The sequence below is a fragment of the Delphinus delphis genome, chromosome 4, assembly GCF_949987515.2.
Source record: "Delphinus delphis chromosome 4, mDelDel1.2, whole genome shotgun sequence".
Lineage (NCBI taxonomy): Eukaryota > Metazoa > Chordata > Mammalia > Artiodactyla > Delphinidae > Delphinus > Delphinus delphis.
The window spans coordinates 142,636,396-142,653,889 of NC_082686.1; the positions used below are offsets into that span (position 1 = coordinate 142,636,396).

A 17,494-nucleotide genomic window follows, 5' to 3' on the forward strand; every position below is an offset into this window, starting at 1 on the left:
ATGCCAGTATAGGAGTCTAAATTAGCATCACCTTAAATACTGTTACTGCAACACTGCTAAAACACAGAGCTAGCCACTCCCCTTAACTATATTCTGATACCACAGCTTTCCTCACACTACTGTTTGCTCCAGGACACATCAGTAGTTTAAGTGTCTTCTATTGCATGTTCCAGGCCCATTATCCATATCATCACTTAGAGTCAAACTGAACTACCACTATTCTGCAACATGCATCCTATTTTCCTGCAGGTCAGTTTTATTACTTGTCCATGTTCATTCCCAATTCTTCCATTTCTTTGTTTATTGGTCTTTCCCTTGCCTACACTACCTTTTCCCTCTTTGTCTAGCCAAATTTTACCTTAACTTCAAGGATCAATTTACGACTTCAGTTCTCCCACAAGCCTTTTACCCAGCCTAAAACAACGTTTCCCAACCCTCCTTACATTGAAACTTGCAAAAAAATCGAAAGTATTTACAAGAGACCTCAGGACATAATTAGGTTAGCTCACTTGTGGGTAAACACTCTCTACAGAATACACAGCTGAATATTTAAGTATGTAATGGTTTCAAATTAGCTACTGTACTTTACCTTGTGTGTCCTTTTAAATGCAGATGTCAAAATAGTGGGCCTTAGAAAAAGGGCTGTGTATTGCATTACTTTTTTAGACTTCCAAATAGTTCCTAGCTTGGGCTTAAAACCTGTAACTTATTAAGCACTTTTTTTTTTTTTTTTTAACAAGACACTTCATGGAGTTTAAAACTATAGAGAAAAATTCTGAAGGAAATGAAGAAAGAAAACGAATGGAAAATTACAGATATTAAACATCTCAGAATGACACAAAAAGTCAATAAACTCATGAGAAAACCCTTAAAATTTCTTCATCCTACTTAGTACATGTGGTACTATAATTAAGGCACTTTGTAAATGCGTTATCTTCATCACAGTTTCAAAAAATGAGGCTTGATATCAAGTACATTCTATAAGCCTGTGTGAGTATGAAACTGAAATCTTCTATCAAAGTCACCTATTACAAAATTTCAATCTATTTCACTTCCTAGATTTGGTACTTATTTCTATAATCTCTAAACAATGATTCAGAATTCTATAACTATATTCTTTGCTCCATCAATAATCTTCACATTAGTATTAAGAATGATGTCCTTGAATAAGCTATAAATAAAGTTTCAAAATAATTAAAGCTAACAAACCTGGAAAACAATCTAAACATCCAATATTCATTCATAATAAAATACTTAGAAACATTAAAAAGAATTAAGTAGATCTACATAAGTTAATAAAGAAGGCTGCCCACAGTATGTCAAATAAAAATTGAAAGATACAAAATAGTATACAGAAGGCGATTTTTAAAAAATGTATACATATATGTACATATATTTCAGTATGAGTGTGTATACTGAAAGCTACAGCTTTAAGTTTCAACCCTGAATAAATAAAAATACATAAGCTGGAGAAACAGAACCCTGGTTAATGTGCTTTCCACAGTTATTTGATTTTAATCAAACAGATGCCAACAAATAAGTTGTTTCAATAACAACTAACCATTATGTTATACTATTTAATGGGTTTTAAGCTCCCCTGTAAGCAGTTGCTTCAAATTCTCTTTCTAGAATTGCTGTCCAAATTCTGCATGGCACTCCTTGCTAATCTATTCCTACTTTTATTTTGTTTGTTTTTTTGTTGTTTTTTTACAACCATGGCTGTTTACTTAGATTTTATTCCCACGTCACAGAGTATTATCAAAAGAGGAATAAGAGCTAAACTGTGCTGTGTATCCTCTATACTTAACCCATTAACTATCAAAATTTAACCTCTCTTTTACACAAAGAGTTCATGTACACACATGCACAAAGAAAAATAAAATCTGCTATACAAAAATGTTAAAAAGAATGAAACCCAAAGAATATAAAAAATGGACAGCAGAGAAAAATGGGTCAATAAAATAAACAGCCTAATGGCACTTTTCCCCATCTGAATTCTGCTTTAAAATGACTTCTTAATTTAGAAATCTAACTTAAGCAAAAATTGCATCTCTGAAATAAAATTTATTTTAATAAAAGTAGCATGAATTCTGTAATATATGTAGTAAAGGAAAAACATAAGGAATGATTTTATGGGAGAATATTCACAAAAGTCAAAATGTTATTGTCAAAATTAACAAATATAAATGAATAATAAAATATAAGGATCAACATGTCCCAAAATGGTTGTCTGTTGGCAATTTTAAATATGTGTGTGTATAAAATATATATTTTAATTAAAAGCAGGAGAAAGATTCAAGAGTCTCATCAATAATTTATAAACAAAAGTAAAATAGGAAAGGAGAGGTGAAAAATATACTACCTTCACCCTTTTTTCCTTGGAATAGTCAACTATGAATTTTTGTTTTATATACATATTTTGTATGAAATAAAAGAACTTTCCAGCAGAAGCAGTTAAAATGACTTAGAGATAAATAAGAAAAAAGAAACTGTTATCTGATTCCCATTAAGAACCAAATAAATTTAGTTATAATTCTATGACACTCTTATACTCACACAAACATGTCTGCTAAATGAAAAGGGAGTTAGAAAGACAGCAATAAAGGCACTAGTTTGTCCCAAATCTGTAATAAACTTAAAGTAAAGCCTGCCACCAAGAGTCATTATTTGGTCTACAGAGCTGTTTTATAGCTCACTTCTTGATCACTTTGTTATGATGGGGTTCTATCTAATCTTTTTTTTTTTAAAGTCCACATTATTGGATCAATGTGGTCAAAGCAATTAAGATAAAGGAACCAAACATCGTAACCATGTTCACCATGAATGTATTTAAGAAAAGGTCTTCTTCCTTAGTTTTCAGAGTCTTTCAGTTCTGATTTTTAAAAAAGCTTAAAGATATCAAAAATTCAACATCTGTTACTCCTTACTAGCTCTCCTAAAACATAATAAATGATACCATTTTTAACTAATTTCCTAAATATGGAAGAAAAGAAATCCTGACAGACAAAATTTCCTTTTAAATGTCTGCCTAAGTTGCAACTTGTAAGTGTCTTGTGCATCTTACCATACAGATTCTCAAGAATTTATTTGTTATAGAAATGATGCAAATGAAAAACAAAAAAAGGAAGAAAAAGAAAAATCAAGAACTTCAACAGTATAGTTATGTAGTAATATTTTCATATAAGATACAGTCAACTTCATGGTATAACCAAATATAAATTATATTTTTATTATTTATCTTAACCATGTCCTTAAAATTAGATTACTGACAGTAAGGCTATAACTGAATTACTGAATTTTCATGTTAAAGAAAATTTTCATGTTAAAATCATGCTAAATTACTAACTATAAAGGATAAATGTAACATAATATCTCACAAAAGCATCCTGGTGAAACCAGGATAAAGCTTTAAGTTAGAAATACTTTATTATTTTCACTCCCCCTCAGTCCTCCAAAAAAAATATCACTGTAGTTATCAGCTAAGCACCTGGTATATATATTCTATAATACCAGCAGTTCCCAATTCACAAATGTTATAAATGGAAAAGTCCAAATGTTGGTTATGAAAAAGTAAATTTAACCCATAATGTAACTGGAATAGTACTAACAATAGCCCGTAGCCTTGAGTACCAAAGCAAAAATAAGAAAAGATTGATTATTCTAGCAGCTGAAACAGTATCCACAGCATCAAAGAGGGAGAAAAATTGTCTCCAAGTGCTCCCATAAGGAAGTACTGAATACTTTGGAGAAAAAGATCATGAATGACAGAGGAAACTATAAGAGGGTAGCATTCTGGCCAAAAGAGACAAAAATAACAAGGTCTCAAGCAACAAGAAACTCAAGAGTACTAACTGTATGCATTATTCCTTTGAGGAATGTTCGAAGTTGAACATCTGAATAAAACAACTTAGCATAAGAAATTAAACTTGAAATATACTTACGGATCAATAGAAACTTTAATACAGGTCATGTTCTTATCCCTCTGTTTATTGTCAGCTGCATTAACTACAAAATTAAATATTTTGATAAGTAACAAAATAGTTATAATAAATAAACATATAAGGACATACATAAATAAACATACAGCTACATGTGCATCACTACTTAATATCAACATTTACATATGGTAATAGTTAATGAAAATAATATTGCTAATTTCTAATACAAAATCTTATTTTCCAAATAATATTCTTAAATTTTATACCACACCAAATTACGGTTATGTCTTCTACCACAAAACAAAGGGGGAGGATGATTCTATGATATTGAAAAACAAATTAAGTAAAAACAAACATCTGCAGTTTACAAACCCCTATCCAGGTCTAAAAGTAAAGTATTGGGTTTAATTATATTTTATCTTGGCAACACATAACTACTTTCTCTTGCTCTCCTTCAATAAACTAGTGATTTTATAGACAGATTGAGCTGAAACCAGTTATTTTTGAATTAGAAAAGCACTCTTTAGCATGCTTAGAAATCAAAGTTTTAAATTCTATGAACTATAACTGATAATACTTGCATACATTAACCACAGCTTCAGTGGTTAGCTAGCTGTCAAACTGAACTTCAATCACAGAAGGAATATGTTCCTGATAAACACTGTGTAACCTAAAAGTAAAACTGGCGGATAGTTGGCAGACAAGAGTGAAAAGTACCAGTGAAAGAGTGAAAACGTAAGTAACCAGTTTTACTCTCCTATCCTTTTCCCAAAGACCAAAAGAAGCTTCAAGAGACCCAAACAACCCTGGTAGGAAACCTCAAGTGGCACTGATGAGTCTCTATAGAAAATCCTTGGCTAAAAACGTTTCCAAAGTGCAAGCCTGCCCTAGGAGTCAATCAGGTATCCACACTTCGTTGTGATTTAACTAATCATGTGATTTGGAATGGACAGAGGTATTTGGAACAATGGTTGTTAAACCTGGTTGTCCAATAGAAATACCTAATGTGTTGGTAAAAAACCCATTTTTATGTGTCTCAACTCAAACCGACTGAATCTGCATGGATCAGGCCCTGGAATCTATATTTTTAACATGCCCTCTCCTGTTGACTGGGATGTGAGCAGCCCCCAGACGACTGCACATACAGGACCATACAATGACCCTGGGATTACTGATCAAATACAACACATGCATTTTACAGATGAACAAACCAAAGCACAAAGACATGACGTCCAGAGATATGAACATATTACAGAAGGTAATAGATTTTCCGAAGAACATTTATACTCAGCATAAAAACCAGAGATATGCCTTTAAAATTTATAAGTCTGGTTTTACATATATAGGGACATTATAATGATATCAATAGAAACAGATGCATTAAATCTTAAGCAAGTACTCACCCAAAATTTCATCAAAGATCTTGTATAAACCCGGCACAAAGGTAACCTCTCTGCAATTCATTCCTACATCTTCATCATACACCCACATGAGCTGCAATGAGAGAAAAATTCAAAAGAACTTATGGAGTAAAAAATATTTAACATCAATTTTACAAAGCATAAATCCACATTTGTCATTTGTCTGTAAATACTTAGATCTTCAAAGTAGAAAAACATACTACTTCAGCTGCAGTCAACCTTGCTGTATTCATCTTCAATTTAAATAGCCTCAAAATTGAGAAATTGTTCATTTTGTATCAAGTCTGTGTTCTTACTCATACATAAAGTCAGCTTTAATATAAGGCACCAAAAATTGTTAGAAACAGTATTTAAGTAAAATAGGAAAAAAAATATGTTTACTTTACACTTTTACTTCACACATTATATTTTTCTGTAGTATAAGTAGCAGAGTAAACAGCATGAATGCAGCATGATTTTGGAGTCAAAGACACCTAGCTTTGAATCCCAGCTCTCACTAGTTGAGAGGTCTGAGCAACTTACTTAAATTTAACTGCTAGAAAAAAATTGCTATGCATAAGCCAAGTCCATAGTAAGCATTAAACAACAGTCATCAATGTGTATATATAAGTTCTAGAATTTAAAATAAACGACAGCATGAACTTCAGAACCTTTAAAAAGTTCACACAGCACCATTTTACTTTATACGTCTCTATACTTCTCAGATAGTTTTTAGCTCCCAGTTTTTTTAATTTCTAGTGAAAAATTAAGACATTTCTACCTCTTAGATCTCTCTCCCTACTTTCTATTATTACCAGAGACATGAAATTGTGTACTCACAGAGCATATACTTACAAAATTTTATTAAAAACTAGATATACATCTAATTTCAGTAAAATTTAATAATTACCTGTGTCAATGGCTCCACCGACCCAATGTACGTATCAGGACGAAGGAGAATATGTTCAAGTTGTGTCTTTTTCTGATACACTCTCTCAACAGACAACTTCTTTGAAGAATCATTTTTGTTTGCAGTTTCTGACTCTTCTTTTTTTGCAGCATTGTTCTGATCAAAAAGAGTCTAAAATTAACCAAAAAATCAAATTTAAATAACCTACCAAGGGATAAACTAAAATGTATATGGACACATAACATAGGTTTTCTCTTTAACAACAAAATTATCTTTCAGGCTCTGATTTTTAAGTTCTAAAGAGAACACAGGTCTATTTACTGAAAATCTAGTACCTTTTATAATATAGTGTGAAACTGCAGTTTTGACTGAGCCCAAAAAGTAGGTATACATAGTTACCAGAATAGCTAGAACAGCCTACAACTATTCAATCAAGAAATATTGGAAGAGCTTCAAGATGGCGGAAGAGTAAGACGCGGAGATCACCTTCCTCCCCACAGATACACCAGAAATACATCTACACGTGGAACAACTCCTACAGAACACCTACTGAATGCTGGCAGAAGACCTCAGACCTCCCAAAAGGCAAGAAAGTCCCCACGTACCTGGGTAGGGCAAAAGAAAAAAGAATAAACAGAAACAAAAGAATAGGGACGGGAGCTGCACCAGTGGGAGGGAGCCGTGAAGGAGGAAAGGTTTCCACACACTAGAAGACCCTTCGCGGGTGGAGACTGCGGGTGGTGCAGGGGGAGCTTCGAAGCCACTGAGGAGAGCACAGCCACAGGGCTGCGGGGGGCAAAGTGGAGAGATTCCCGCACAGGGGACAGATGCCGACCGGCACTCACCAGCCCGAGAGGCTTATCTGCTCACCCGCTGGGGCGGGCGGGGCTGGGAGCTGAGGCTCGGGCTTCAGTGGGATCCCAGGGAGAGGACTGGGGATGGCGGCGTGAACACAGCCTGAACGGGGCTAGTGTGCCACAGCTAGGCGGGAGGGAGTCTGGGAAAAGGTCTGGAGCTGCCAAAGAGGCAAGAGACCATTGTTCTGGGGTGCGCGAGGAGAGGGGATTCCGAGCACTGCCTAAACGAGTTCCAGAGACGGGCGCGAGCCACGGCTATTAAGCGCGGACCCCAGAGATGGGCATGGGACGCTAAGGCTGCTACTGCCGCCACCAAGAAGCCTGTGTGCGAGCACAGGTCACTATCCACACCTCCCCTCCTGGGAGCCTAGGCAGCCCAGCACTGCCAGGGTCCCGAGATCCAGGGACAACTTCCCCGGGAGAACGCACGGTGCATCTCAGGCTGGTGCAACATCACACCGGCCTCTGAGGCCACAGGCTCACCCCCCATCCGCACCCCTCCCTCCCCGCGGCCTGAATGAGCCAGAGCCCCCGAATTAGCTGCTCCTTTAACCCCGTCCTGTCTGGGCAAAGAACAGACCACCCTCAGGTGACCTGCATGCAGAGGCGGGGCCAAATCCAAAGCTGAACCCCGGGAGCTGTGCAAAGAAGAGAAAGGGAAATTTCTCCCAGTAGCCTCAGAAGCAGTGCATTAAATCTCCACAATCAACTTGATCTACCCTGCATCTGTGGAATACCTAAATAGACAACGAATCATCCCAAATTGGGGTGGTGGACTTTGGGAGCAACAATACATATATTTATTTTCTTCTTCTCTTCTTGTGAGTGTGCACGTGTATGCTTCTGTGTGTGATTTTGTCTGTATAAGCTTTGCTTTTACCATTTGTGCTACGGTTCTGTCGGGTTTTTTGTTTTTTTTAGTATAGTTTTAAGTATTTGTTATCATTGGTGAATTTGTTTTTTGGTTTGGTTGCTCTCTTCTTTCTTTTTTTTTACTTTTAACTTTTTAATTTTTCATAATTATATTTTATTTTAATAACTATTTTTTTCTTTCCTTTTTTCTCCCTTTTATTCTGAGTTGTGTGGATGACAGGGTCTGGGTGCTCTGGCCAGGTGTCAGGCCTCTGTCTCTGAGGTAGGAGAGCCGAGTTCAGGACATTGGTCCACCAGAGACCTCCCAGCTCCACGTAATATCAAATGGCGAAAATCTCCCTGAGATCCCTATCTCAAAGCCAAGACCCAGCTCCACTCAATGACCAGCAACCTATGATGCTGGACACCCTATGCCAAACAACTAGCAAGACAGGAACACAACACCACCCATTAGCAGAGAGGCTGCCTAAAATCATAAGGTCACAGACACTGCAAACACACCACTGGACATGGACCTGCCCACCAGAAAGACAAGATCCAGCCTCATCCACCAGAACACAGGTACTAGTCCCCTCCACCAGGAAGCCTACACAACCCACTGAACCAAACTTAAAACACTAAGGGCAGACACAAAAAACAATGGGAACTACTAACCTGTAGCCTACGAAAAGGAGACCCCAAACACAGTAAGTTAAGCAAAATGAGAAGAGGAACACACAGCAGTTGAAGGAGCAAGGTAAAAACCCACCAGACCAAACAAGTGAAGAGGAAATAGGCAGTCTACCTGAAAAAGAATTCAGAATAATAGTGAAGATGATCCAAAATCTTGGAAATAGAAGGGAGAAAATACAAGAAACATTTAACAAGGACTTAGAAGAACAAAAGAGCAAACAAACAATGATGAACAACACAATAAATGAAATTTAAAATTCTCTAGAAGGAATCAATAGCAGAATAACTGAGGGAGAAGAACAGATAAGTGACCTGGAAGATAAAATAGTGGAAATAACTACTGCAGAGCAGAATAAAGAAAAAATGAATGAAAAGAATTAAGGACAGTCTCGGAGACCTCTGGGACAACATTCAACGCACCAACATTCGAATTATAGTGATCCCAGAAGAAGAAGAGAAAAAGAAAGGGACTGAGAAAATATTTGAAGACGTTACAGTTGAAAACTACCCTAATATGGGAAAAGAAATAGTTACTCAATTCCTGGAAACGCAGAGAGTCCCATACAGGATAAATCCGAGGAGAAACATGCCAAGACACATATTAATTAAACTACCAGAAATTAAATACAAAGAAAAAACATTAAAAGCAGCAAGGGAAAAAAAACAACAAACAAACAAGGGAATCCCGATAAGGTTAAAAGCTGATCTTTCAGGGCTTCCCTGGTGGCGCAGTGGTTGAGAGTCCACCTGCCAATGCAGGGGACACGGGTTCGTGCCCCGGTCCGGGAGGATCCCACATGCTGCGGAGCAGCTGCGCCCGTGGGCCATGGCTGCTGGGCCTGCGCGTCCGGAGCCTGGGCTCCGCAAAGGGAGAGGCCACAGCAGTGAGAGGCCTGCGTACCGCCAAAAAAAAAAAAAAAAAAGCTGATCTTTCAGCAGAAACTGCAAGCCTGAAGCGAGTGGCAGGACATATTTATGGTGATGAAAGGGAAAAACCTTCAACCAAGATCATTCTACCCAGCAAGGATCTCATTCAGGTTCGACGGAGAAATTAAAAGCTTTACAGACAAGCAAAAGCTAAGAGAATTCAGCACCACCAAACCAACTCTACAACAAATGCTAAAGGAACTTCTCTAGGCAGGAAACACAAGAGAAGGAAAAGACCTACAATAAAAAACCCAAAACAATTAAGAAAATCGTAATAGGAACATATTGAAAATTACCTTAAAAGTAAATGGATTAAGTGCTCCAAGAAAAAGACATAGACTGGCTGAATGGATACAAAAACAAGGCCCATTTACATGCTGTCTACAAGAGACCCACTTCAGACCTAGGGACACATACAGACTGAAAGTGAGGGATGGAAAAAGATATTCCGTGCAAACGGAAATCAAAAGAAAGCTGGAGTAGCAATTCTCATATCAGACAAAATAGTCTTTAAAACAAACACTATCACAAGAGACAAAGAAGGACACTACATGATGATCAAGGGATCAATCCAAGAAGATATAACAATTGTAGATACTTACGCACCCAACAAAGGAGCACCTCAATACATAAGGCAAATGCTAACAGCCATAAAAGGGAAAATCAACCGTAACACAATCATAGTAGGGGACTTTAACACCCCACTTTCACCAATGGACAGATGAGATCATCCAAAATGAAAATAAATAAGGAAACAGAAGCTGTAAATGATACATTAAACAAGATAGACTTAACTGATATTTATAGGACTTTCCATCCAAAAACAACAGAATACACTTTCTTCTCAAGTGCTCAAGGAACATTCGCCAGGATATATCATACCTTGGGTCACAAATCAACCTTGGTAAATTTAAGAAAACTGAAATCATATCAAGTATCTTTTCTAACCACAATGCTATAAGACTAGATATCAATTACAGGAAAAAATCTGTAAAACATAGAAACACATGGAGGCTAAACAATACACTACTTAATAACCAAGAGATCACTGAGGAAATCAAAGAGGAAATTAAAAAACTACCTAGAAACCAATGACAATGAAAACACAATGACCCAAAACCTATGGGATGCAGCAAAAGCAGTTCTAAGAGGGAAGTTTATAGCAATACAATCCTACCTTAAGAAACAAGAGACATCTCAAATAAACAACCTAACCTTACACCTAAAGCGAGCAGAGAAAGAAGAACAAAAAAACTCCCGAAATTAGCAGAAGGAAAGAAATCATAAAGATCAGATCAGAAATAAATGAAAAAGAAATGAAGGAAACAAAAGCAAAGATCAATAAAACTAAAAGCTGGTTCTTTGAGAATATAAACAAAATTGATAAACCATTAGCCAGACTCATCAAGAAAAAAAGGGAGAAGACTCAAATCAACAGAATCAGAAATGAAAAAGGAGAAGTAACAACTGACACTGCAGAAATAAAAAAGATTGTGAGAGATTACTACAAGCAACTCTATGCCAATAAAATGGACAACCTGGAAGAAATGGACAAATTCTTAGAAAAGCACAACCTTCTGAGACTGAACCAGGAAGAAATAGAAAACATAAACAGACCAAGCACAAGCAATGAAACTGAAACTGTGATTAAAAATCTTCTGGCAAACAAAAGCCCAGGACCAGATGGCTTCACAGGCAAATTCTATCAAACATTTAGAGAAGAATTAACACCTATCCTTCTCAAACTCTTCCAAAATATAGTAGCAGAGGGAAGAACACTCCCAAACTCATTCTACGAGGCCACCATCACCCTGATACCAAAAGCAGACAAAGATGTCACAAAGAAAGAAAACTACAGGGCTTCCCTGGTGGCGCAGTGGTTGAGAGGCCACCTGCCAATGCAGGGGATGCGGGTTCGTGCCACGGTCTGGGAAGATCCCACAAGCCGCGGAGCGGCTGGGCCCGTGAGCCATGGCCGCTGAGCCTGCTTGTCCAGAGCCTGTGCTCCACAATGGGAGAGGCCACAACAGTGAGAGGCCCGCATACCGCAAAAAAAAAAAAAAAAACTACAGGCCAATATCACTGATGAACATAGATGCAAAAATCCTCAACAAAATACCAGCAAACAGAATCCAACAGCACATTAAAAGGATCATACACCATGATCAAGTGGGGTTTATCCCAGGAATGTAAGGATTCTTCAATATATACAAATCAATCAATATGATACACCATATTAACAAATTGAAGAATAAAAACCATATGAACGGGCTGCCCTGGTGGCACAGTGGTTGAGAGTACGCCTGCCGAGGCGGGGGACGCGGGTTCGTGCCCCGGTCCAGGAGGATCCCATATGCCGCAGAGCAGCTGGGCCCATGGGCCGTGGCCGCTGGGCCTGCGCATCCGGAGCCTGTGCTCTGCAACGGAAGAGGCCACAGCAGTGAGGCCCGCGTACCGCAAAAAACAAACAAAAAACCATATGAACATCTCAAGAGATGCAGAAAAAGCTTTCAACACCGATTTATGATAAACACCCTCAAGAAAGCAGGCATAGAGGGAACTTACCTCAACATAATAAAGGCCATCTATGACAAACCCACAGCCAACATCGTTCTCAAAGGTGAAAAACTAAAACCATTTCCACTAATATCAGGAACAAGACAAGGCTGCCCACTCTCACCACTATTATTCAACATTGTTTTGGAAGTTTTAGCCACAGCAATCAGAGAAGAAAAAGAAATAAAAGGAATCCAAATCAGAAAACAAGAAGTAAAGCTGTCACTGCTTGCAGATGACATGATACTATACATAGAGAATCCTAAAGATGCTACCAGAAAACTTCTAGTGCTAATAAAAGAATTTGGTAAAGTAGCAGGATACAAAATTAATGCACAGAAATCTCTTGCACTCCTATATACTAATGATGAAAACTCTGAAAGTGAAATTAAGGAAACACTCCCATTTACCATTACAAAAACAAGAATAAAACACCTAGGAATAAACCTACCTAAGGAGACAAAAGACCTGTATGCAGAAAACTATAAGACACTGATGAAAGAAATTAAAGATAATACCAACAGATGGATTCAATGCAATCCCTATCAAACTATCACTGGCATTTTTCACAGAACTAGAACAAAAAATTTCACAATTTGTATGGAAACACAAAAGATGCCAAATAGCCAAAGCGATCTTGAGAAAGAGAAACAGAGCTGGAGGAATCAGGCTCCCGGACTTCAGACTATACTACAAAGCTACAGTAATCAAGACAGTATGGTAGTGGCACAAAAAACAGAAATATAGTTCAATGGAACAGGAGCGAAGGCCCAGAGATAAACCTACACACATATGGTCACCTTATCTTTGATAAAGGAGACAAGAATATACAATGGAGAAAAGGCAGCCTCTTCAATAAGTGGTGCTGGGAAAACTGGACAGGTACATGGAAAAGAATGAAATTAGAACACTCCCTAACACCATACACAAAAATATACTCAAAATGGATTAAAAAGCTAAATGTAAGGCCAGACACTATAAACCTCTTAGAGGAAAACATAGGCACAACACTATGACATAAATCACAGCAAGCTCCTTTTTGACCCAGCTCCTAGAGAAATGGAAATAAAAACAAAAATAAACAAATGGGACCTAATGACACTTAAAAGCTTTTGCACAGCAAAGGAAACCATAAACAAGACCAAAAGACAACCCTCAGAATGGGAGAAAATATTTGCAAATGAAGCAACTGACAAAGGATTAATCTCCAAAATTTACAAGCAGCTCATGCAGCTCAATATCAAAAAAACAAGCAACCCAATCCAAAAATAGGCAGAAGACCTAAACAGACATTTCACCAAAGAAGACATACAGATTGCCAACAAACACATGAAAGAATGCTCAACATCATTAATCATTAGAGAAATGCAAATCAAAACTACAATGAGATATCACCTCACACCAGTCAGAATGGCCATCATCAAAAAATCTACAAACAGGGCTCCCTGGTGGCGCAGCGGTTGAGAGTCCGCCTGCCGATGCAGGGGACACGGGTTCGTGCCCCAGTCCGGGAAGATCCCACATGCCACAGAGCAGCTAGGCCCGTGAGCCATGGCCGCTGAGCCTGCACGTCCGGAGCCTGTGCTCCGCAACAGGAGAGGCCACAACAGTGAGAGGCCTGTGTACCGCAAAAAAAAAAAAAAAAAAAAATCTACAAACAATAAATGCTGGAGAGGGTGTGGAGCAAAGGTAACCCTCTTGCACTGTTGGTGGGAATGTAAATGGATACAGCCACTATGGAGAACAGTATGGAGGTTCCTTAAAGAACTAAAAATACAACTACCATACAACCCAGCAATCCCACTACTGGGCATATACCCTGAGAAAACCATAATTCAAAAACAGTCATGTACCACAATGTTCATTGCAGCTCTATTTACAATAGCCAGGACATGGAAGCAACCTAAGTGTCCATCGACAGATGAATGGATAAAGAAGCTGTGGCACATATATACAATGGAATATTACTCAGCCATAAAAAGAAATGAAATTGAGCTATTTGTAATGAGGTGGATAGACCTAGAGTCTGTCATACAGAGTGAACTAAGTCAGAAAGAGAGAGACAAATACCGTATGCTAACACATATATATGGAATCTAAAAAAAAAAAAGGTCATGAAGAACCTAGGGGCAGAACAGGAATAAAGATGCAGACCTACTAGAGAATGGACTTGAGGACACAGGGAGGGGGACGGGTTAGCTGGGACAAAGTGAGAGAGTGGCATGTACAAATATACACTACCAAATGAAAAACAGATAGCTAGTAGGAAGCAGCTGTATAGCACAGGGAGTTCAGCTTGGTGCTTTGTGACCACCTAGAGGGGTGGGACAGGGAGGGTGTGAGGGAGGGAGATGCAAGAGGGAAGAGATATGCCGATATACGTTTATGTATAGCTGATTCACTTGGTTATAAAGCAGAAACTAACACACCATTGTAAAGCACTTATACTCCAATAAAGATGGTAAAAAAAAAAAGTGTATACGGTTCAAAAACTCTTCTCATTTTAACAGTATTATGTCTCTGTAGATCTCATAATGGAAATAAATATTTGCTATGAAAAAAAAGAAATATTTGGCAATTCTGTAAGATATCAGGTTAATTTTTGTAGTCTTCAAAACTTTCCAAGGAATGTGAATTCTTATCAGGTTATAGGTTGACAACGACTGAACCTGGCTGGTTGCAGGGCTCCCCAAAACTTCCCAATGTAAGCCTTTGCCATTAAGCTACTGAAGACTATAGTAAAGAGTGGGCAAAAATAACCTGCACAGAATAGTAACCTATGTAGTTAGCATATACTGACAGGTCTGAGAATACCAAGCATGGTTTTATGACATCTCAAACTTCACACTTTTGTAGGCCATGCCAATAATTCCTTACATACCAGCACTAATGCCCCATTTCTGAGGCACCCTATAATTCCAGTTTCTCTGCTAATTCCAAGGAAGCAGAAGTTGTGATCCTAATTCTAACTCCTACAGAGATAAGGATCCCAAACAAAAATTCCCAGTGTCTGCAGACTTCCCTGTCTTCTTAATAGCAACAGAGAACACATCTCTCTCCTTCTGGGATTCCCTAATGCTGACAACTAAGACATCCCACTAAGAGAAAGTTATTATGATGGCCGTTTTTTCAGAGCCCCAAAATAACTCAAATATAAGACACAGCAAGATATTTTCATAGGTATTTGAATTTTAGGAGAAATGAAACAATCAGAAGACAAACAATGGGGGGCAGAGAGATTTTGTGCATTTGAACAAGCAACATACCACTTCAAGACCTAGGCATAGCCATACCATCATCTTTAAAGTTATTATTTTCAAAAACATGTCAAATGTATGTTTAAAAAATCAAAATACATAAACTTCTGAGTAGTCTAGCGCAAGACAAGAATTTTAACAGATAAAACCTATGGAAATTCAAACATCAATTACAATCTTCCAATGTCATAAATTTTACATAAAATTAAAGAGATTTTCTTATACATTCTTTCATTTATAAGGTTACCCATTAACACTGCTCAGTCAATTAAAAATAGCTTTGGACATAAGAAAATTCTGTTTCATAAAGTCTTCATATTCTATTTCTGTCAAGCTAATTACATGACGAACCTGCTGGCCAGAAAAATGAACTGTTATTTTTAAAATGCCAGATAGTCTCCAAATTTCTAATCATGTCCCTTGCTTTTCGAGATGAGATAATTTATAGAAACAAATCTAATAATAAAAACATAACTGATTTTTTTAAACGGGTCCTCAAAATAGTTAGAACAACCATCATAATGACCAAGATCTCATTCTTTAAGGAAGTGCTTAAGGATGAGAAATGCTATGCATTCAAAGGTGGATAACAGTAACCTCTCACCATTAATTTAGAACTTTGCAATTCTGGCATAAACCTCAGGAACTTATAGTAACAATGCGAGTAAAGGCTTTCCTATCCCAGGCTACTCCTCCAAAGCAAAGCCCACCACAAAGAAAACATTTTTAAGATTAGACTCCAACAGAGACTTCTGCATTTAGCCCTGAGAGTTAACACTGAGCTAAACTGGCACACTGGTATGGAAAACAGGGTAGAGCCTCACCTCACTCCTTTTTCGAGGATTTATAACTTTTTCCACATCCCCTTACAACCAGTCGCCATCTCTTCCTCCCAAATCGCCATCTCTTCCTCCCAAATCGTCATCTCTTCCTCCCAAATCGGTACATGAGAATAGGGAATGTTTGGTTTGCACCTGCCAGATCCTTATCCAGTTCAAAAAGTTGTCATTCTTGCTAGAATAATGTCTCAAAAATCAAAGACTATGTAATACGTAGTCGGCTTTGTTAGATTACTATTTGTAATCTTTTCCAGGAATATAATAATACGTAAATACTTAAAAAATAAGTGTGACAATATACTTAAAACATTTTATGCCAAAATATTTCTTCCTACATGTCACATGACAGGTGTTGAGGAAAGGAAAAAAGGTACCATTCTATTTAAAGTAATGAAAAGCTTAAGGACTATGCACTGTTTATAGAATACCATAATAAAACAGATGATCTGTCGATATTTCAAATCAACTCTCCATGATGATATTAAATAATTTCCAAAACTTCATATAAACCTTTAAACCTGGATATTTAATTGAGTAAATATTTTTAATTACCTAGACAAAAAAATAGGTGTGTTAATTAGAAACTTCCCTTACTATAACTTTTATATAAAATTATATATAATCAAGTATTTTTAAATTAGTAGGTTATTAAAATTATACTGTTTAGTGAATAAAGTTACAAAAGGATATTAAAAAATATGAGCCCATTTTCATCAGAAAAAAATTACACACGATACATACACACCTAGGAAAAAATATGAAATGCTGTTTACCCAACAGAATATAAATAAAAATTGTGAGAAGTAGAAATATTTTTCATGTTCTTTTCTGATAGACGTTTTCTAACTTTCTACAATGAACATATATTAAACTATTTTAAAAGCTTATTAATCCATGTATATGAGAACATAAGCTAGAATAAAACTGAAGGTTTCTTTTTTTAGAGACACTGTTTGTACCTACTTATTACTTCTGCAGTCCCAACTTTCTCACTAGAATCTAGGCAAAAAGGTTCAGTGAAACCAAAACAAGCCGGCAGTCCTGGCAGCGTAGAAGGCAGGGAGTGCACGTTCCTACTCTCAACTAGGGGCAGCCTGCACCGCGCACTGACTCGGGGCAGCAAACACAGAAGGGTCTCCCCTGAGAGGTCTGTCAGCTTTTCTGACAGAAGCCTGGATTAATGGTCTCTTGCAGCTCCTGTTTATTAGCAGAAAGTGTCCCCCTGAATATTGTCCAGGCCACTAAAACTCAAAATCTGAAGGTAA

The 17,494-nt window shown here is 37.4% G+C and overlaps 1 protein-coding gene across 3 annotated transcripts in view; it reads right to left on the reverse strand.

Annotated features, from left to right (window-relative positions):
• The window catches only part of TOP2B (DNA topoisomerase II beta), a 66,826-nt gene that overhangs the window by 39,248 nt on the left and 10,084 nt on the right, over nt 1–17,494 (reverse strand). For 2 of the 3 annotated variants that reach the window (XM_060011564.1, XM_060011562.1), the window contains exons 2-4: nt 6,249–6,419; nt 5,342–5,432; nt 3,942–4,005 (exon numbers count right to left, since the gene is read on the reverse strand). In XM_060011564.1, the coding sequence (XP_059867547.1) occupies nt 3,942–4,005; nt 5,342–5,432; nt 6,249–6,419 (326 nt within the window). The remainder of the gene's footprint in view (nt 1–3,941; nt 4,006–5,341; nt 5,433–6,248; nt 6,420–17,494) is intronic. The other variant, XM_060011563.1, reaches the window with a different exon arrangement.